At 44.5% G+C, this 22,016-nt stretch overlaps 1 protein-coding gene across 1 annotated transcript in view; it reads left to right on the top strand.

Moving 5' to 3' along the window:
* The window catches only part of LOC144495114 (ADP-ribosyl cyclase/cyclic ADP-ribose hydrolase 2-like), a 28,305-nt gene extending 18,709 nt beyond the window's left edge, over window positions 1-9,596 (top strand). Inside the window, exons 6-8 of the mRNA XM_078215037.1 lie at window positions 560-652; window positions 3,341-3,427; window positions 8,265-9,596. Of these exons, the coding sequence (XP_078071163.1) occupies window positions 560-652; window positions 3,341-3,427; window positions 8,265-8,325 (241 nt within the window). The 3' untranslated portion in view covers window positions 8,326-9,596. The remainder of the gene's footprint in view (window positions 1-559; window positions 653-3,340; window positions 3,428-8,264) is intronic.
* Window positions 9,597-22,016: the final 12,420 nt, after the last annotated feature.

The following is a 22,016-nucleotide window of genomic DNA, read 5'->3' on the forward strand; positions in this document are numbered from 1 at the left end:
TACACTCACACTGCTGTTGGGAAGGGAGATCCAGGATTTTGACCCAGCGACCCTGAAGGAAAGGCAATATATTTCCAAGTCAGGATGGTGAGTGAATTCCCCGTCTTCCCACCGTAGAAACAATGTTCCACAGTCTCACTTCATTTCTTGGGTATGCTAATGATTATCCACTTGTGTCTGGTTTGCTTCAAGTTAGGGAGTATGCAAAGCTGTAGAGAGGTTAGTTCCCAAACTGCTGCAAAATGTTGATTACCACTTTAACCGCACTCAGTAGTCTTTTATACAGTAACATTTTTTAAGTAATTGCAACTTGTAAAATATGGTTTCTTTGATAAAGCGCATAGTTCATTAGGAAATTAAACTACTGCTACAATATCCATTAACTCTCCTGACAGATAAATGATGTTTTGAGACCCATTATTGTGTATTTACACAAGGTCACTTTGTTGGGCTGGTCTGATTAATACAATGCTAATTGCAGAATGCATCTGATAAACAATTTAGATCAGGTTACACAAACTATACTGAGAACTATATTTTTTAATTTTTTCCTCTGCAGGTTTTTTGCTAAGTACGAGCTTCCGAATTTAAGAAACAGCAAAATCCCTGAAATACAGATTTGGGTCATGCACAATATTGATGGACCTGTTCGGTAAAGAATATGTGTTGTCTCTTATACTTGTCAATAGAAATATGTTTCAACTAACATTAAAAACCGACATCATATTCATTCTCCATCCCCAGTCTAAATGATTTGTATTTAATATGTAAGGAATAGCATTAATATGTTTTCTATCTGGTGTGGGTTTGGAAGAGTGGTGTAAGATTTGAGTTCAAGGGGCAGTGACCCAAAAAAGGGGGCTGCTGAGCTCATTAAAGGAGTTTATTAAGAAGCAACAGTTTAACAATTATGCATAAATTAAATAGAAAAGCATATGACCTGTGAGAGGTGAGAATGATTTTCCTGAACAGATAAACAGTACAGAGCGTTGATCTTTGGTGATGACAGCTTTCTGCTCCCTGGCTTAACTGTTAGGGAGCTCTTTGCTTGGTCTTCCTCACTCTTCCCAGTCTTCCTCCACCAGAAGAAGGCTTCCCTTCCGAGCATCTATTTATTTACTTTATTTCTAGGGACTGGTGGTTTACCAAGGTAAACCCTTTCCTTGCTCAGCATCTTGCCTCGAGGAGATCTTCCAGCTTTCTTGTGCTGGATGCTATTTGTTAACTCCTGCCAGACGCTATTCTCAATAAGAGGATACAAGACGCCAGACGCTATTCTCAATAAGAGGATACAAGACTCCAGCCTATCAACTACCAACATGGAAACCTGTACCAGGAGACCTCGGTAAGAAGTCTCACAACACCAGGTTAAAGTCCAACAGGTTTATTTGGTATCACAAGCTTTCGGAGTGTTCCTCCTTCAGGTGAGTGAAGAGTTGTGTTCACAAACGGGGCATACATAGACACAGACTCAGTTTACAAGATAATGGTTGGAATGCGAGTCTTTACATGTAATCAAGTCTTTACAGGTACAGACAATGTGAGTGGAGAGAGGGTTAAGCACAGGTTAAAGAGGTGTGTATTGTCTCCAGCCAGGACAGTTAGTGTGACACACGACAATGCAGAACTGCTGAGCAAAAACCGATAGCCAAGTTCCGCACACATGAGGATGCCCTCAACCGTGATCTTGGGTTCATGTCACACTATCTATAACCCCCACGACTTGCCTGGGCTTGCAAAATCTCACTAACTGTCCTGGATTCTTGAAACAAAATCAAAATGACTACAGCTGCCCTACCACTATGGTGGATGCCTGAGGCCAGGTAGATGGAGGGGTCCCTGTAAATGATCCTGAAATTCTGACCCTGGGATGCCACCTCCAGGCAGGTGACCTTTTCCTGACACCATGGGGCAAGTTCCATTTTGGCAGATCCAATGGGATGAAGCAGCAGTATAATATGAAGGGTACCATTCTTAGCAGTGTAGAGGATCAGAAGGACCTTGGGGTCCGGGTCCATAGGACTCTTAAATCGGCCTCGCAGGTGGAGGATGCGGTCAAGAAGGCGTACGGCGTACTGGCCTTCATTAATCGAGGGATTGAGTTTAGGAGTCGGGAGATAATGCTGCAGCTTTATAGGACCCTGGTTAGACCCCACTTGGAGTACTGCGCGCAGTTCTGGTCACCTCATTACAGGAAAGATGTTGAAGCCATTGAAAGGGTGCAGAGGAGATTTACAAGGATGTTGCCTGGATTGGGGGGCATGCCTTATGAGGATAGGTTGAGGGAGCTTGGTCTCTTCTCCCTGGAGAGACGAAGGATGAGAGGTGACCTGATAGAGGTTTACAAGATGTTGAGAGGTCTGGATAGGGTAGACTCTCAGAGGCTATTTCCAAGGGCTGAAATGGTTGCTACGAGAGGACACAGGTTTAAGGTGCTGGGGGGTAGGTACAGAGGAGATGTCAGGGGTAAGTTTTTCACTCAGAGGGTGGTGGGTGAGTGGAATCGGCTGACGTCGGTGGTGGTGGAGGCAAACTCGTTGGGGTCTTTTAAGAGACTTCTGGATGAGTACATGGGATTTAATGGGATTGAGGGCTATAGATAGGCCTAGAGGTGGGGATGTGATCGGCGCAACTTGTGGGCCGAAGGGCCTGTTTGTGCTGTGGCTTTCTATGTTCTATGTTCCGGTTGACCGCTTGTCAGTGGTGTTGTGAAGTGTGCTTGCTAATATGTAAAGTATACATATTTAAATATATGATTATGTAAATAGTTATCACTGGAAGTGATGCAAAAACCATTTTAGTTATTTAGTCTGTACAGAGAGCAGTGTATGTAGTAAAGGGAAATCTGCATTAAAGATCTGTGTTCAATCACTATTCCTGCCTTCAGCTTCATTTGTGATAGTGTAGAAAGAGATCATACAATTGCCCTTAATTGGACTTTTTTAATGATCTTACCAAGCTACCCACTGCTGACCCTGCCCCATAGACGTAGCTCACGGGCAGAATGATGCCAGGAAATTGGCACACCAGCTGGTGGTGTGAAATTATACCCTGGCCTGTCTCAGTTCCTGTCCCATATCAAGACCAAAATCTTGCCCACAGTGTCTGTCCATTTCACTTGCTTCAGTTTTTGATAGGAGGGTAAAATCCCATGGTGTTGTATCAGATGATGAGTACACACAGCCCGTTTTTCAGTGCACACTCGGGAAAAGTATAGGGACTGAAAGTATTCTCTAACTTTGCTGTAAAATGGTGACAGCCTTTCTTAAACAACTCACAATTCAAGTAATTTCTGTTATTCATTGTTACGTTTTGAGTTAATATGTATTCTTTCCGATAGAGAATCATGTGGGACAGGCACCATTAAAGAGCTTGAAAATGTTCTACAGAAGCAGAATTTCAGCTACAAGTGCATAAACAATTACAGGTACGTGAATTATTACAATAATGGCAACAGTGGCAGTTTTGTGCTACCAGTAAATTTATTCACTTTGAACAAACTAGTTAGTGATTAGAACACCATGATCCAAATAACTTAATTGGATCAATTCCTATTTACAGAAATGCTCTTTAAGAGAGGGCAGAAGAGGAAGTAGAGCATAGCAGGGAAATTTATTTGTATTCGTTCATGTGATGTGGGCATTGTTGGCTCGGCCAGCATTTATTGCCTGTCCCTGAGAAGGTGGTGATGAGCGGCTTTCTTATACCGCTACAGTCCATGTGTTGTTATCGAAACACCCACAGTGCTGTTAGGAAGGAAATTCCAGCATTTTGAGCCAGCAACAGTGAAGGAACAGTGACGAAATCTGAGTCAGGATGGTGTGTGGCTCAGATGGGAATTTGTAGGTTGTGGTTTTCCTAGGTATCTGCTGCTCTTGTTCTGTAAGGTGATGGAGGTCATGGGTCTGGAAAGGGCATTTTCTTAGACCTCACCAGGCCTGCTACCCAGATCTTGGGGTGATGTTTATTTGAATAATTGTGGTGGATGAGCTATGCCGATGAGTCACAGCAGAGGTAACCATACTACTATGGTCTCAGGTCTATGAAGTAGCACACGGCTGCATTGAGGGAGGCAAGTTAAGCTCCGAAGGGGCTAAAGGAAAAGATAAGTAAAATAACTTTATGCCCTCTCAATGAACTTTGGGTGCTGATGTACAAGTGTAGCAGATAGAATTTATGTCTCCCTTTGGAATTTGTGCAGTAGGTTACTTACAATGAAAATCCAGTATACCATATTGTGGCAGAATTCTGTTTGGAATGGAATTTCTAGTCAAAGTACTTTAACATTGAACAATTTATTAAACATTACCTGCAGCAGAATAGATAATTGCGACAAGTAAGTTTCACAATGATTACATTTTTCTTTAAATGGTATTATTTATATTAAGAAAGGAGATATTGTTACAATCCCCATGGGAATCCATAAACCAAACAAGTCAAATTTACTGAACCCTCACCCTGCCATGAAGAAATTACCCAAAACGAGATTTCATTGTTTGAGACTTTTACTTTAACACGAATCAGAATCAACATAAATTAAATGTTAAATCACAATTGGTATGAACTGTAAATTATACATGGAATAGCATATACAACATAGACACATCTCACAAATCTTATATTCTAGGCTGTCCACTCTGCCTTTATGTCAAGTTCATCCACTGTTCTTCCAAACTCAGATTGTCTTCAGACTGAATTCTAGTCCTTTTCCTTCAAGGACGTAGCCAATTCTCTCCAGCAGCAGCTTCCAAAAAACAAGGTTCTGCCCGTGAAGTCTTCCACACAATGGTTTACTTCTTTCCAGAACCTTCTCAACTCTAAGCTCCCATCAGTTTTGGTGGCATGGATCTACCAGAACAACTTTTACATTGTACAGTATGGCCGATTCTGGACATTCATTCACTAATGAAAGTGAAAGAAACAGTAACAATAGTCCTAAATGTCCTTTCTGACTGTTCAAAAATCAAGCTCTCTATCATGGCTTGCTGACAGCCTCCTCTCTTCAGTCTCTGTATTTTAATTGCCTTCCTGTTGGGATTGCTTCCAGGTCAAGGATCATCTATTTTTGATCATAAAACATTATAAAGGCAGCAACTCAAGTTACTAACGTTCTGAAAAAAGCTTACAGAATTGTTTCTCTGCCTTACAGAATTTTAGGTTTAACTGAAGAAGTATGGAACATAAAAACAAAGTGGTAATGATGGATCTATATCAAACCATGATATGATCTTAGTTAGAATGCCATGTGAAGTATTGTTCCCCATGCTATAGCAAGTATAATCAGTCTTTAGAGAGACCAGGATGCTGCCAGGTATGAGGAAATACAAACACAAAGAAAATCTTGAAAAATTGTGTCTTTTTGCCTTAGTGGTGCATGATATACTAGAAGAGTTTAAAATTGTGAAGGAATTAGACAAGGTAGATGGTTATTCAGCAGTTAAGAGTTCAAGAATGAGGAGGGGTATGAAGTAAAATATTACATTTAAAAGATTTAGAATGGAAGGACATCTTTTCATGCAGAGAATTGTAAGTTTAGGGAATTCATGTCCAATGTTAATGGTTAAGATAGTTTCTATCTCACCACTCCTGATAATATTGGATAAGTGGATGAGGAAAAAGAGGTTGAAAGGATATTAAAAAAGGTTCAAAAACAGAAAATGCTGGAATATCTCAGCAGGTCTGACAGCATCCATTGGGAGAGAATGGAGCCAATGTTTCGAGTCTAGATGACCTTCGTCAGAGCTAGAACAGAGAACAGTACAGCTCAGGAACAGGCCCTTCGTGCCACCAGGAAGCATTCCTCTTCATAGAGGCTCAATATTCAACACCTGATAGGAAAGGGAGCGATGAGGGAGATGGAGAAATAGATTTGGTCTGAATTTGGGGGGAAGGAAATGGGAAGGTGTCAAGGGGAGAAAGAGTGGAATGGTGCTGTGGGACTGGGGAGAATAATCTTCCTGTGCAGAGGGAAGCTGGTCCACTTCCATCCAGGTTCTCAGTGGAAGGGGGTCTCCTGTACACTGTACTGCTTAACAGGTGAGGTTCCTGATCAGTTTTCTTCAATGTTTGGGGATGGGAAGTTACCAGTACTGAAGGGAAACTAACTCATGGCTGCCAATTTTATTTTGCTATGTGAAGGCATTGAAGATTCCTTATTAATGTTCACCAGTTGATTCTTATTGGGGTTTTCATAGCAGTAATTGGATAGTTACATACACAAACTTCTGGAATCATCCTTTCCTTTAACTTGTTAATCTGGTCACTCACCACTCTATCATGCATATCATCCTGAAATGTGGAGAATGAGGACATGAACGAATGGTCAAATCATAGATATTCTTGCAAACTCTGCCATCCAACCCAAACCGATGGAATGGAAGCCTCCTTTCTGAATTGGCTGTAATGTTTTTATGTGGAATTAGTTTCCTAATTTTAGCCCTGATCACTGAGCATAAGCATGAAACGGCCTTCGCTGCAGCACTAACTAATTCTCCCATTCAGAAATGGTAATGTGGAAGTCACAGTGGGAAACAGTAAGTTTACTGAGGATAGAGGCTAAAGCACATTGTTAGGGGGATTAGGGAGAGTTTTTGCTTTAAACTGACGGGACTGTATTTGATCTGAGAGTATTTAATGTTGCCTAATGGAAATAAATTGATCCCTTGTTTGCTACCAACAACATTGCTCACCTGGACAATAACAAGATTTTTATTTGTTCATAAAATAGCGAAGCATGTTTGGGAGCTGGAGCTGTGTCTGTAACTGACGCCAGTCAATGTTTGATGTGGTGACAGTTCCCTGTTTCGCAGAAATGAAACAACAAAGTGTCCATGGGCTTTGATGGATCTGATGATTTCTCAACCCAAAGAATCTAAGATAATGAAGTAAATGTAGTTTACATGATGACAAAACATTCCCTTTAGCTCATTGATCACTTTAAGCAAACATTAGAATGTATTGGGAATTAACAAAAGCTCTCGCAGCTGCAGCAATTTCTCTTGTACCTAACAATGTCCTTTTAATCAGCAACCTTCAGGTAAAAGGTAAATATCTTTACGTGAGGGTAGATTATTTGAGTGAGAGCTTATGGTGAGATACCTCCCATATTCAGGCCTGGAGTTTAACAGCCCTCTTGGGATGGACTAGGAGGTGGGGATCACAGAGGGGACTATTAAAAAGGTGAGGAAGGCAGGAGGTGGAGTGCCCACCATCTTGCTGCTGCTATAGCATTTACCAGTGGCGGGGGAGGTGGAGGACAGCACTCAGAAGCCGAATGGGCAACATCCCCCACCACCAGTGGCACTGGGCCCTCAATCCTATGAGAGATTGTAAGAATAACCCTCGTGGCTTGCTGGAAAGTTCAGGTGGACACCTACCATTTGGGCACTCCAAAGTGGCAATGGCCACCTCCTTCTGTGGCAGCTGCTCACCTGCCTTCCACAACGTTGTTCCCACCCCCTCAGCAATGCCCACCTGCCTGGCTCCAGAGCCACTTACCTGATTGGAAGGGTGGCCTGCTTCTATTACATCCTTTCTGCCAGTTGTGGTGCCAGCAGTGGCCACTGCTTCCGATGATCATGTCTTCTAATTGTGCAGTGTAATTTAAAGTAACATTCAGTGCTCATTTCTATAACATTAGCAATCTTCTATCCTTCTGTTAGATTGCTTCCTTTCCGAGTTTAAAGGCTGAAGTATACCTGGATTAGAATCCATAGAATCCCTACAGTGCAGAAGGAGGCCATTTGGTCCATCGAGTCTGCACTGACCCTTCGAAAGAGCACTTTATCAGGCCCTCCCCTCTGCCCTATTCCTGTATCCCTGCACATTTACCATGGCTAATTCACCTAATCTACATATTTTTGGACATTAAAGGGCAATTTAACATGGCCGATGCATATAAACTGCACAGTCACCCAAGGCCAGATTTGAACCCATGTCCATGGCACAGTGAGACAGCAGTTCTAACCACTATACCACCCATTAATTGTAGATATTTCCAGAAGATAGCCACTAGAATAGAGAGGAAGGCACCAATGAGCAGATTCCCAGATCAGACACTCTAGGTGAGAAGTGACATTCTCAAAGTCCTGCTATTCAACAAAATGCTGATGTGACTCGGCAGTCCAAATTTTCCATTTGTTTAATGGGTGGAAGATCGAGGTTTGCAGGCCCAAATATTCCCAACCTGTGTCCCTGCAAATACCAGACCCCATCGGTTGCACCAGTGAATTTTCTATCAGGTATTTTTACTTTTTCTTTTACAGAGCTATTCGCCACCTACAATGTGTGGATTTTCCAGACAAACCAGCCTGCACCTGTATTTAGTCTGAAGATCACTTCATTTAATCCGATGGACATCTCAACTTCATTTAACATAATTTCTCTTGAGAGCTGATGTTGAATCAGTTGTAGTTTTGCACATGTTTGCTTGGGATTGCTGAAATTCTGCAAAAATGTGTTGCCAAATTCCTTTCAGATGGAAAAGATCTTTATTTAAATGTGAAGTCCGCACCCTGCACTCTCAAGATGGAGCTGTTCTTTTGACAGCAGTGCCGATTCTGAAATCTGTACTCTTAAGCTCTGCTGGGACTGAGATGTAGGTGAAATAGATTAATCTTTAAAAAAAAAGCCTAAAAATTGAACTTAAAAATAAATGAATTTACCTACCAATTGTTTTCTTCCATCCCTGCCCAGCAGGTGTTCAGTTGACTTCTGTGAACATCCCTGTTAACCAAATTTATGCTCCTAAAGCCTTTAAACATATTGCTAATAGTTTGAGAACCTCCTACTTTTGTGTCCTCAGCAAAAATGATCTAATTTTTGCAAGTCCCTATCTCACAGAGTCGAGCGGTGTGAATCAATCTCCTGCAAGACCTTCAGATGTTTTGCAGAAGTGGTAACACCACTGAACCCAGGATGACCCACATGTGTAACAGCGGGAAATGCTGAAGATGCTCAGCATGTCAAATATCATCTGGAGATATGCTGGCCTGCTGTTTCCAGCTTTTTGTTGCATAATTAACACAGTCTACAGTATGTACTTTCCCCCACTCCTTCAAAAAAAATTAGTAATTTATGCAGTCAGGCATTTGGAGAAACCATTTGAACTGATTCAATTTTTCAACAGGGAAAAGATTTAATTTCAAAATTCTGCTCCTTTTTTGATTGTAAATTCTATTATCAAACAACTTATTTTCAAGACTGTAAGGTTTCAGATCCCAGAATGCATATCAGAGTTGAATGATTTTATTAAGTTGACCGTTAACTTTTAAATTCTGAAAATGAATGAGCCAAACTTTGCACATCCCTAATTTTAATCAGTCCATCATTGGCATTCATATTTTCAGCTGCCAAGGCCCTAAGCTCTGGAATTCCCTTCCTAAACCTCTCTGCATTGGCATTCCCTTGCTAAAGCTCTCCACCTCTCTGTGTCACTTTTCTGTTTTAGGATGCTCCTTAAAATCAATTTGACCAACCTTTTGGTCACCTGCCCTATTGCCTCTTACGTGACTTGGTGTCAAATTTTGTTAATTTGCTCCTGCAAAGCACCTTGAGATGTTTTACAAGATTAAAGATGCAATATAAATGCAAGTTGTTATTGCTTCATTTATCTGCAATGGTGTGCATTAAAGGAAATATTGAGCATGATAGCCAATGGAGCATTCAGAACAATTATTAATAATGTAAACACCTGAATGACTAAATTTAAGCCCAGTTCAACAATTTATTGGATTTTATTTCTGAGTAATCAAGCTTTGGTTAGTAAAAGAAATCCTACTTTAATGACCAAGTGGGCTGTTCAAAAGAGTGAGAGTGGAAATATATAACGAAGAGCCATGATGTGGAGATGCCGGTGTTGGACTGGGGTGGGCACAGTAAGAAGTCTCACAACACCAGGTTTATTTGGAATCATGAGCTTCTGGAGCGCCGCTCCTTCATCAGGTTAGTGACCTGATGAAGGAGCAGCGCTCTGAAAGCTCGTGATTCCAAATAAACCCGTTGGACTTTAACTTGGTGTTGTGAGACTTCTTAATATGATGAAGAGGCACACTTCCCATCTTTCAGAAGTGGATGGGAAAGGAAGTCTGTCATTGGAATGAGATAGAAACAAAGACCATGACATTTTTCTGAGGTTGAACTACAACCTGAGTACAATACAGAAACATATAGAGATTGCTGCATACCGAGGGTGTGGGGAGGAGGAGGAAACCTCAGAAAGGCGCCACGTAGAGGGAAATGACAGCATCACTTCACTTCTTTCACCCCTAGAACATAGGGACAGTGTTGGAAAACATTCAATGGCTGTACAAGAGCAGGTAAGGTAAGATATGTGTCACAATACCTTTTCAATGTTGGGGACTAATTGTTCACCCTCTAATTAGGGACTATACATACCCTATCGTGCTTATTAACTCAACAATCTTTCAATGTACATGCTGCCGTCTTCTCCAACAGCACTTACTGACATGTAGAACTCTAAAACTCTATTCTCCACTTTAACAGATGCTACCAGCAGATTTGCTGCATCAGCAGTCTGCTGTGGCCTGAGAAACAACCCTCACGCACCACAGACCTCATGTCCTTGCCAGCTAGAGTATGCAGGATCAAGGCTGAGTCAGGATGTAATTTATTTGGCAAGAACCCACTCATGTATGAGGGCATCTTAGATTCCTATTAAAGGACAGCAATAGAAAATATGGGGCAGGATATAACAGATTTAACTCCTGGCACTATGCTGGGATGATTTTTGGGTCCAAATCTTGATCTCCCATTACTGGGTCTTCTGGTTGCTTTTTACAAGAACAAACCATTTAAGAGCCAACCTCTGTGCTCCTCAAGCATTTGGGGAGGACAGGCAGATGACGTGGCCATTTTGTCAGGGAAAGGATTTCTGTTTAAGAGGCTACAGGATTTTTCAGGCTGCAGCATCCACTGGAATAGAAAGGAGACTGGGGAAGGCTGCGTCCTGGACCCCTCATTCATATCAGGATGTCAAGCTGCAGTGAGCTGCACTCTCCTAAGGAGATGAAGAGAGGAGGATAACATCTGAAATAGTCATGGATGAAAATGGCCGAGGAGGTCAGCAGCAGCAGTGTGCTTGGGGACGGTGCACATAAAGGATTCAGCAGCTTGAGAAGGTGTTTAAGATGAATGTTATAACACTTTCAAATGGCAAACCCTTGACTTACCCAGCATTCCATTGCACAGCACTCCTCTGGTCATCTTGCAGCTCCACTCATTCCTCTCTTTCCAGGCATCACATCCTCATCTGAGCAATCAACACTCACAGTAACCCATATCCTATTACCCTCTCCCACTCATGCCTCACAGTGACCCTCCACAAATGGTGTCATTCCCTCTTCTCAGAATATCAGCAGCCACACCTCATTGCTTTCTCCCCTTGCAGGACAACGAGGCAAGAGGCAGCAATGTGGTGTGGGGACAGGGTGGGAGTGGACCTCCAGTGGCCCCCTTGTCAGGCATGGGCAATGCTTGCCCACCTACAGAGGGCTTGTCCGTAGGGGAAGGAAGTCTTTCACCATGACAATATAGATGTCGTACAGTAAGAAGTCTCACAACACCAGGTTAAAGTCCAACAGGTTTATTTGGTAGCAAATACCATAAGCTTTCGGAGCGCTGCCCCTTCGTCAGATGGAGTGAAAATCTGTTCTCCAACAGTGCACAGAGACACAACATCAAGTTACAGAATACTAATTAGAATGCAAATCTCTACAGCCAGCCAGGTCTTAAAGGTACAGATAATGTGGGGGGAGGGAACATTAAACACAGGTTAAAGAGATGTGTATTGTCTCCAGACAGAACAGCTAGTGAGATTCTGCAAGATCAGGAGGCAAGCTGTGGGGGTTACTGATAATGTGACATAAATCCAACATCCCGGTTTAGGCCGTCCTCATGTGTGCGGAACTTGGCTATCAGTTTCTGCTCAGCGACTCTGCGCTGTTGTGTGTCGTGAAGGCCGCCTTGGAGAACGCTTACCTGAAGATCCAAGGCTGAATGCCCGTGACTGCTGAAGTGCTCCCCCACAGGAAGAGAACAGTCTTGCCTGGTGATTGTCGAGCGGTGTTCATTCATCCGTTGTTGTAGCATCTGCATGGTCTCGCCAATGTACCATGCCTCGGGACATCCTTTCCTGCAGCGTATCAGGTAGACAACGTTGGCCGAGTCTCAAGAGTAGGTACCGTGTAACTGGTGATGGTGTTCTCACGTGAGATGATGGCATCTGTGTCGATGATCCGGCACATCTTGCAGATGTTGCTGTGGCAGGGTTGTGTGGTGTCATGGTCACTGTTCTCCTGAAGGCTGGGTAGTTTGCTGCGGACAATGGTCTGTTTGAGGTTGTGCACTTGTTTGAAGGCAACAAGTGGAGGTGTGGGGATGGCTTTGGCGAGATGTTCGTCTTCATCAATGACACGTTGAAGGCTCCGGAAGAGATGTCGTAGCTTCTCCACTCCGGGGAAGTACTGGACGGCGAAGGGTACTCTGTCCACCGTGTCCCGTGTTTGTCTTCTGAGGAGGTCGGTGCGGTTTTTCACTGTGGCGCGTCGGAACTGTTGATCGATGAGTCGAGCGCCATATCCTGTTCTTATGGAGGGCATCTTTCAGCGTCTGGAGGTGTCTGTTGCGATCCTCCTCATCCGAGCAGATCCTGTGTATTCGGAGGGCTTGTCCGTAGGGGATGGCTTCTTTTACGTGTTTAGGGTGGAAGCTGGAGAAATGGAGCATCATGAGGTTATCCGTGGGCTTGCGGTACAGTGAGGTGCTGAGGTGACTGTCCTTAATGGAGATGCGTGTGTCCAAGAATGCAACCGATTCCGGAGAGTCGTCCATGGTGAGTCTGATGGTGGGATGGAACTTGTTGATGTCATCATATAGTTGTTTCAGTGATTGCTCACCATGACTCCAAAGGAAGAAAATGTCATCGATGTATCTAGTGTATAGCATCGGTTGAAGGTCCTGTGCGGTGAAGAAGTCTTGTTTGAACCTGTGCATGAAGATGTTGGCATATTGAGGTGCGAATTTTGTCTCCATGGCTGTTCCGTGTGTCTGGATGAAGAACTGGTTGTTGAAGGTGAAGATATTGTGGTCCAGGGTGAAGCGGATGAGTTGTAAAATTGCATCTGGAAACTGGCAGTTGACGGCATTGAGTACTGAGGCCGTTGCAGCAATGCCATCATCGTGGGGGATGCTGGTGTAGCGTGCCGAGACATCCATTGTGACGAGGAGTGCTCCTGGTTCAACTGCTCCATGTGTGTTGAGTTTCTGTGGGAAGTCCGTAGTGTCGCGACAAAAGCTGGGGGTTCTTTGTACAATGGGTTTCAAGATGCCCTCGACATAGCCGGAGAGGTTCTCGCACAGGGTTCCATTTCCTGAAACAATGGGACGGCCGGGTGTGTTTGCCTTGTGTATTTTTGGGAGGCAGTAGAGATCTCCAATCCGTGGAGTACGTGGGATGAGAGCACAGAGGGTGCTCTGAAGGTCCGGATCAAAGGTTTTGATCAGAGTGTTGAGTTGACGGGTGTGTCCTTTGGTCAGATCTGTGGGTAACTGTCTGTAGTGTTCCTCGTTGTTCAGTTGTCGGTACACTTCTTTGCAGTAATCCGTTCTGTTCAGTATGACGATGGCCCCTCCTTTGTCTGCTGGTTTGATGACAATGTTGCGGTTGGTCTTGAGAGCGTGGATGGTGTTGCGTTGTGCTTGGGTGATGTTCGGTGCTGTCTTGTGAGTGCGGCTGATGAATTTGGTGTTGACGCACCTCCTGATGGCTTGGGCATACATGTCAAGTCGAAGGCAGCGGCCTTCCGGAGGAGTCCAATTCGACTCTTTCTTCTTCGGTTGCACTGCGGGTCTCTCTGTCTGCTGTTCCGGTTCATTAGCTGTCTCATTGTGTTCGCTGTTGGCCTCTTGGGGTTTGTGGAAGAACTCCCGCATCCTCATTCGCCTGATGAATTCCTCTGTGTCCGCTGATGGGGTCTATTTTGGTGGTGGGGCAAAAGTTGAGCCCTCAGCTGAGAACTTCGATTTCATCTGGCTGAAGTGTGTAGTCCGATAAGTTGACAATGGACTTTCCTGCAGTGGTACTGTTTTCTACTGTGGTACCGGGGGAGGCTTGGTTGCTGCTGGTGGTGATGCCGAGTTTCTCAGGTTTTCTGTTCTTGGTGTGCATGTAGATGGTGGAGTTCCTTTGTCTCGTCTGCTTGGCAGAGTTTCGCAGCTGGTCTGCGTCCTGAGCGCAAGTTGAGAATATGGATTCGATCTTGGTTTCCAGGCTGCGGCGTTTGCTGTAGAGTTGGTGTATGAGGTGTTTGAGGAGGGTGAGAGAGGTGCGACGGCAAAGTCTCTCAGCGTAGTCTGTGTTAAAGGTTGACCTGAGTGGGTTCGTGATCCGTAGTCCTTTCGGTATCTTGTCTGCTTTCTTGCATGTTATTGATGAAGACGAACATCTCGCCAAGGCCATCCCCACACCCCCACTTCTTGCCTTCAAACAACCACGCAACCTCAAACAGACCATTGTCCGCAGCAAACTACCCAGCCTTCAGGAGAACAGTGACCACGACACCACACAACCCTGCCACAGCAACCTCTGCAAGACGTGCCGGATCATCAACATGGATGCCATCATCTCACGTGAGAACACCATCTACCAGGTACACGGTACCTACTCTTGCAACTCGGCCAACATTGTCTACCTGATATGCTGCAGGAAAGGATGTCCCGAGGCATGGTACATTGGGGAAACCATGCAGACGCTACGACAACGGATGAATGAACACCGCTCGACAATCACCAGGCAAGACTGTTCTCTTCCTGTGGGGGAGCACTTCAGCAGTCACGGGCATTCAGCCTTGGATCTTCAGGTAAGCGTTCTCCAAGGCGGCCTTCACGACACACGACAGCGCAGAGTCGCTGAGCAGAAACTGATAGCCAAGTTCCGCACACATGAGGACGGCCTAAACCGGGATGTTGGATTTATGTCACATTATCAGTAACCCCCACAGCTTTCCCCCTGATCTTGCAGAATCTCACTAGCTGTTCTGTCTGGAGACAATACACATCTCTTTAACCTGTGTTGAATGCTCCCTCCACCCACATTATCTGTACCTTTAAGACCTGGCTGGCTGTAGAGATTTGCATTCTAATTAGTATTCTGTAACTTGATTTCTGTGTCTGTGCACTGTTGGAGAACAGATATCCACTCCATCTGACGAAGGGGCAGCGCTCCGAAAGCTTATGGTATTTGCTACCAAATAAACCTGTTGGACTTTAACCTGGTGTTGTGAGACTTCTTACTGTTTCAGGATACCCTCAACGTAGCCAGAGAGGTTCTCACACAGGGTCCCATTGCCTGATATGATGAGACGGCTGGGTGTGTTGGCCTTGTGTATCTTCAGGAGGCAGTAGAGATCTCCAACGCGGGGAATACGTGGGATGAGAGCACGGAGGGTGCTCTGAAGGTCCGGATCAAAGGTCTTGATCAGTCTGTTGAGTTGACGGGTGTGTTCTTTGGTAGGATCTGCGGGTAACTGTGTGTCGTGTTCCTTGTTGTTCAGTTGTCGGTACACTTCTTTGCAGTAACCCGTTCTGTTTGCATTCCAACCATTATCTTGTAAATTGAGTTTGCGTCTATGTATGCCCTATTTGTGAACACAACTCTTCACTCACCTGAAGAAGGAGCGACACTCCAAAAGCTTGTGCTACCAAATAAACCTGTTGGACTTTAATCTGGTGTTGCGAGACTTCTAACTGTGCCTATCCCAGTCCAACGCCGGCATCTCCACATCATGTTTAAGGACTCAGAACCTTCCAACTGGGTGATGTTGTCCATCTCATTTTCCCCGTGGAAAGGAAGGGAAAGCTGCTGCTGGAGTACAATGATGAGCCCCCTGCCCTTGGCACACAGCAGAGTTTGATGGTGGAACTGCATTCCCTGTTGATCCAAAAGCTGACAGCGGGGAAGTGCAGGAGTAGGTGGAGGATTTGTTGTCGGGAGATAAGTGCCTTCCGAGTATTTGACAATCATCTGTTAGGCAGTAATGACACCGTTTGACAGAAGGAGTTCTTTAAACAGCAGCCTCTTAGCTGGCCATGGCTGGATCTCTCTGGTGTAACTGTTTAAAATCTTTCTAGCCCAATGAAGAAATTCTTCCTTCTGTGCATACACAGCGAGCGGGGACACAGCGAGCGGGGACACAGTGAGGGGACACAGTGAGGAACTGCTTCCCTCTGCAAAGAGGGAATAAAAAAGACACTTTCCATGACCAGCAAATGTCTCTCTCTGAGTGTCTTACAACCGGATAAGTGGTGTTGTAATGTAGGAAATTCAGCAACTGATTTACTCAGCCAGCTCCCACACAATAATGTGATAATGAGCAGGTAATTTGTTTAATGATGGTGTTGACTGAGGGATAAATATTGGTGTAACTCCCTTGCTCTTTTTCAGAATAGTGCCGTGGGATCTTTTTTATCAACCTGAGCAGGCAGATGGGGGGCTTGGGTTTAATGTCTCATCTTAACGGTAGCACTTCTGACAGTGCAGCGGAGCTCCCTCAGTACTGCACTGGAGCAGCCTTATTTATTTTTGTGATTCTGAGGCAGGTGAGTTACAATCCATGTGCAAATCACTCTTAACAAGCTTAGGGAGGCAGAGAGGTTAGCACTGTTGCCTCACAGTGCGAGGGACTGGGTTCAATTCCTGGCTTGAGTCATTGTTTGTGTGGAGTCTGCACATTCTCCCCGTGTCTGCGTGGATTTCCTCTGGGTGCTCCAGTTTCCCCTCTCAGTCCAAAAGACATGCTGATTCAGTGCACGGGCCATGCTAAATTCTCCCTCAGTGTATCTGAACAAGCGCCAGAGTGTGGCGACTAGGGGATTTCATTGCAGTGTTAATGTAAGCCTACTTGTGACACAAATAAATAAACGTTACGTACTTCAATGAGCTCCTGCCTCAGCTGCAGGCTTTTCTGACTTCACCTTCAACCCATTTTATGAAATGACGTAAGGATGTCAGCCCTGGTAAAATTCAGCCTATGGTGTCAGATGTTCACATCGGGAGGGATCACCAACAATTCCCACCCATCCCCACCCAGTCCTCCCCAGGCCTCCCCACTTTATAGTGGGGCAGATTGAAACATTGTGGCAGAAGGTAAGCAGGGGGTCAGGAAACTCCAAGAAATCTCTCCCCTTCGGCACGTTCCATGTTTGGAACAGGGAGATATTTTGATGTCTCCACCTGGCTTTCTAACAGCAGGTCTTTAATGCTTGAGTTCATTTCACACACAGCCAGTCAGATGGGGGCCTTTCGGGCTCATTGTGTTGCATGAGCAAATTATGAAAAGTATTTGGTTTAAATATAAAATTCATCTTTTACTTCAGCATTTCACAATTTTGCATCAAAAGGATTAAACATGCCCATATCTGGAATATCCAGCTAGGCCAATAAATGAGTAGGAGAATGTTAACCACTACAGCTCTGAAAGAAGAGAATAATGGCAATGATCTTTTTAGTGGGTATTATAAGCATAAGGAAGATAGAATCAGGAATTATGAACCTATGTGCCCAGTATCCAGGGTAACCAACCATCCCCTATTTTACAGGATTGTTCCATATTTGAGACCACTGTCCTGTGTCCCTGGCTGCATTGTGTGCTTTTCCGTAATTCAGTCTTTTAAATCTCACACGTGCACAGTACACTCTGTCCTCCTGTTTCTGTATTTTCACAGTTCGGGCCAATCCCCTCCCCCATTTTCACAACTCTGGCATCATGCTCCCTCCCACTCTCACAGCTCTGACACCCCCTTGCCTCTCATGCAGAGTGTCCCTTAAACTTCTCCATGAGTGTTGGCCACTCTACCAGTTCCAGATGGCATTCACACACTGAATGATTACAGATATACCTATTGTGAGGTGTGTTCATCTATCTTGGCTCGTGGAATGGGTCTTGGTTCTTTGACAGGATGCAGGCATACTCTGGAATCTGCTTAATACTTCTTTATTAGTACTGCATCTAAACAAGTTGTAGAGCAGGCATGTGACTGTTACGCAACCTCGCTCTCTCAGAGAGAAATCTAACACATGATTGACATGTCACTGGTATGTTATCAATGTTATACATTAACATATTCCATCTGTTAACCTTTTATACAACATCTCCCCCCCAAAGTATACTATTCTACTTTTGAACAACAACATGAAATGATGGGGGTGACTTTGTACCCACGTTCGCCACGATTTCAAATGGCAACGTGGGTGCAAAATTTCACAAGAACCGGCGAGCGAGATTCTCGCTGGCGAAATCTTGTTTCCCAATTTTTCCCACCCCTCATTGCTGATATAACAAGGTTCCCGCACAGAAAGGGCAGGAACCTTATTTCCATATATTTCAATATATTTGCATCTTATTAAAGGCCTTTCTCGCCAGTTGATCCCCCTCACTGAATATTCATACCCGCCGATGTAACATCATTTCGGCAAGATTTACAAAAGGTATTTTAAAATGGGATTCAGTTGAGAGGAACCCACAGGAGGTACCAAGGTCAGTATAGCCCCCAGGGGAGAGGAACATGTCTGAGTAATGCCCTGGCACTGCCATGTGGAATGGGTTGGTAGAGCCACCCTGCCAGGGCCACCCTGCCACTGCCACCTGGCAGTGTCAGGGGGCAGTGCCAAGGTATAATTGCCAGGTGTGGGTCCTCTGGGGCCCCCATAGAAGGGGATCCTCTTATGTGTGTTGGGGGGGGGTGCCCCAATACTTGTGTGGTTGTGAGGTGGAGAGAGAGCCCTGAGACTTCCGTGGTTGAGAGAGTGGGGAAGAGAGCCCCTGAAACCTCCATGGTGGTGAAGGGGGTCACCCCGATGCTCATGGGGCAGTCCTCTGTGTTGGTGAGGGTGTGGGGGTGAGTTTATTTCTAGTGCAAATCGGGGCACCCCTTCAAGATGGCATCTCGATCTTTGTGGAGCTGGCCTTGCCAGCTCTATCAGGCCCTGCCCCACCAGAGTAACAGCCCCGAGATATTTTTTATGCAAATCTGGTCTGAAAACCCAGCTGTGGATCTGGAGAGATACATGGTGGGTCCCAGTCAGAGTCTGACATTTTGACAAATTTTGGTAAAATTCCCCCTTAGGTTATGGGCAGCATGGTGGCACAGCAGTTAGCACTGCTGCTTCACAGCACCAGAGACCCAGGTTCAATTCCCGGCTTGGGTCACTGTGCGGAGTTTGCACGTTCTCCCTGTGTCTGCGTGGGTTTCCTCCGGGTGCTCCGGTTTCCCCCCACAGTCCAAAAGATATGCTGGTTGGGTGCATTGGCCATGCTAAATTCTCCCTCTGTGTACCCGAACAGGTGCTAGAGTGTAGCGACTAGGGGATTTTCACAGTAACTTCATTGCAGTGTTAATGTAAATCTATTTGTGACGCTAATAAATAAACTTAAAACTGAACTTAATTATTTACATTGCATTTCCATAATTTCCTTTGTACAACTTTGAATCAACGATGGAGAAAGATTGGAAATGAAGGCAGCAAACTTGACAAGCAGGGAGATGCTGTTGTTTTTTAATGAGAGATGCTTTGCAAAGGACCCCCAGGCACAAGAAAAGGCATCAAAGAAAAGCCACTAACATTAAATTGAACATTCCTGTCCAAGTCCAAGTCCAAATCGTACTCTTTCCCCTCCCCAAGTCACAGTCCTGAGGAATTTAAGCTCCCACGGTATTCTTGGCTCTGAGGGAAGACATTTTGGAGACATGAGGACTTTTTCGGCATCTGGTAGGATATCATCATCTGCGGATTCGGAGAGTATTGCTGAGAAATGGAGTGCGGGTCACAAGATGACTGTTTGCAAGGACAATGAAGATTTTACAATGAAAGACTGAGGCAATCAGAGACTGAGGAGGCATTGAAGATCTGAGATTTCAAAGTACTTCGCTGATGAAGGAATGAACGATCAACTTCCTGTGAGACTATCAGGGAAAGAAGAGATGATTTGCCCATCATATTTTAAGAGGAATGTCAACATTCAGCAGGCAGTGGAAAGAGAGACACACTTTGCTCTTTCCAAGGTTTCTCAACTCTAGGCTGTGGGGAAAAATTGTTGAGGACATGGAGACAAAACAGTATCATCCTTAGTAATGAGATGAATTTCCTGTAGGCAATCAATTCGAGGACAAGGTGCTATACAGGATTCCGCAGCTTCAGGACTGCTAAAGATTCTGCCAGGGCTTCTATGTCACTCTTTAATTCTGAAGGGGAGGAGACTTTCAGCCAGGACTGAAGAATGGCTACCAATTGACTTTCACACTTGGAAAGTACTAGCTCTTGAGCGATATGATCATCTATTGACTCTGACCTGGACTTAGGCATTCTCTGTGGAAGAACCTTCATGACAAACAGGAAATAAAGTAGACAGTACATCTGCAGATTCAGTGGAACTGATCTAAATGCTGCTCAGCCTCTAAAATACAGCTGCTTCTTCTAAAAAGAAAACAGAGGGGGCGATCTTACCAAACAAATTCAAAGTGCTGAACAAGCATGAAAATGGGAGTTTCGGATCCGTTTGTTTGGCGAGAGAAAAATTCAGTTAGAATTTAAATATTAAAATCAGCCTTGCACTGGCGAGGCTGATTACCCCAGCAGATTGAGACCAGTAAGATCGCGAGAGGCGAGAAATCAGTTGTTCGCCTCTCTGGTGATCTTACTGGCTCGCCACACCAGTTGACCAGCTTGATGAGCCAGTAAGATCACCCCCAGAGACTTCGGTCAGGATTTTCCAGTCCTGCCCTTGGCTGGGATCTTCAATGGACTCTAAGCTAGTTCACTGTATCTCCTGCTGTGTGTCCCGCCACGATGGGGCCAAAAAATCCCAGCCTTTATCTGGTGCATCCAACAATGGGAAAGATGAATCATTCTCTGGGACCTCAATGTCCAACAGATCACACAGTACTGCAAGGAACTCTTCCCGATCAATCGCCAGGAAGATACAATTCAGGTCCAACAGGTTTTCACGGAGATGGCCACCACCTGCTGCCTGTACCCTCTGTCCGTGGCCTGGCTTCATGATTAACACATGATGCACTTTCACTGACTTCATTAGTGAAAACAAGAGATATTTATTAATAGGGATTGTACAGCAGCCTCATGACTGCAGCTAGCTTCCCAAACTGTCTCTTTGCTTAAGAAGTCTTTCTCATCATGGAGTCATTCCACCCCCTGAATCCCGATTGATCACACAGGCCATGTGACCCATACTTTACTGTGTTACCGTTAAAGGGACAATCACCACAAGAGGCCAAATCACTTTGAAGCTCGGCCTTTATTAAATGAAACTGTCAAGTTCTGTGGGTCAAGTAGAAGTCCAAATGCAGTACATTGGATTCAAACTGACCTGAGACAAACTGGAAGTAGACAGTAAGTACGGTCTGTGGAGGCCAGTGGGAGAAAGGGTTAAGGTGAGTTGTTGTTGTAGAGAAAAGAGATATGCAGTGTTGCACCAGCCCAGCAGATTTTTGTAGGTCCAGAGGAGCATTAATGGTGCGGTAAGTTTAATTTTCAGGGTGCTTTTGTCAATTTAAACCCAATCCCTAAAAATGTTGCTGTGTTATGAAAGTTGAGGGTTTGGCTTGTTACTATAAAGGGCAGCTGCGTGATTGAAACTTCCTTACTGACTGGTATGAAGGTATTGTTCTCCCACATTTCCATAACTAGTTCTTGATGGATTATATTGAAGAATATTGGCAGCTACAGTTGTCTGGCAGGTTTGGGAATGGAAAAGTAAAGAGAATTAAAACTGAACCAAAAATATTTACCAGCATGTAAACTGGTCAAACCTGAGCATGACTGGTCAAACTTCCAAGAACTATTATAAGTTTATAATACATTAACAGCTGATTCTTTTAAGCCTTTGTTATCTTGGAAGGTTGATTAAACTTTTATGGTTCTAATCTTTGTGTTTTGCTTGGTTATAATTATTCAAAGATCTTCTGTTTGATTGGGCACAATCAAG

This window comes from Mustelus asterias, chromosome 1, assembly GCF_964213995.1.
Source record: "Mustelus asterias chromosome 1, sMusAst1.hap1.1, whole genome shotgun sequence".
Taxonomy (NCBI): domain Eukaryota; kingdom Metazoa; phylum Chordata; class Chondrichthyes; order Carcharhiniformes; family Triakidae; genus Mustelus; species Mustelus asterias.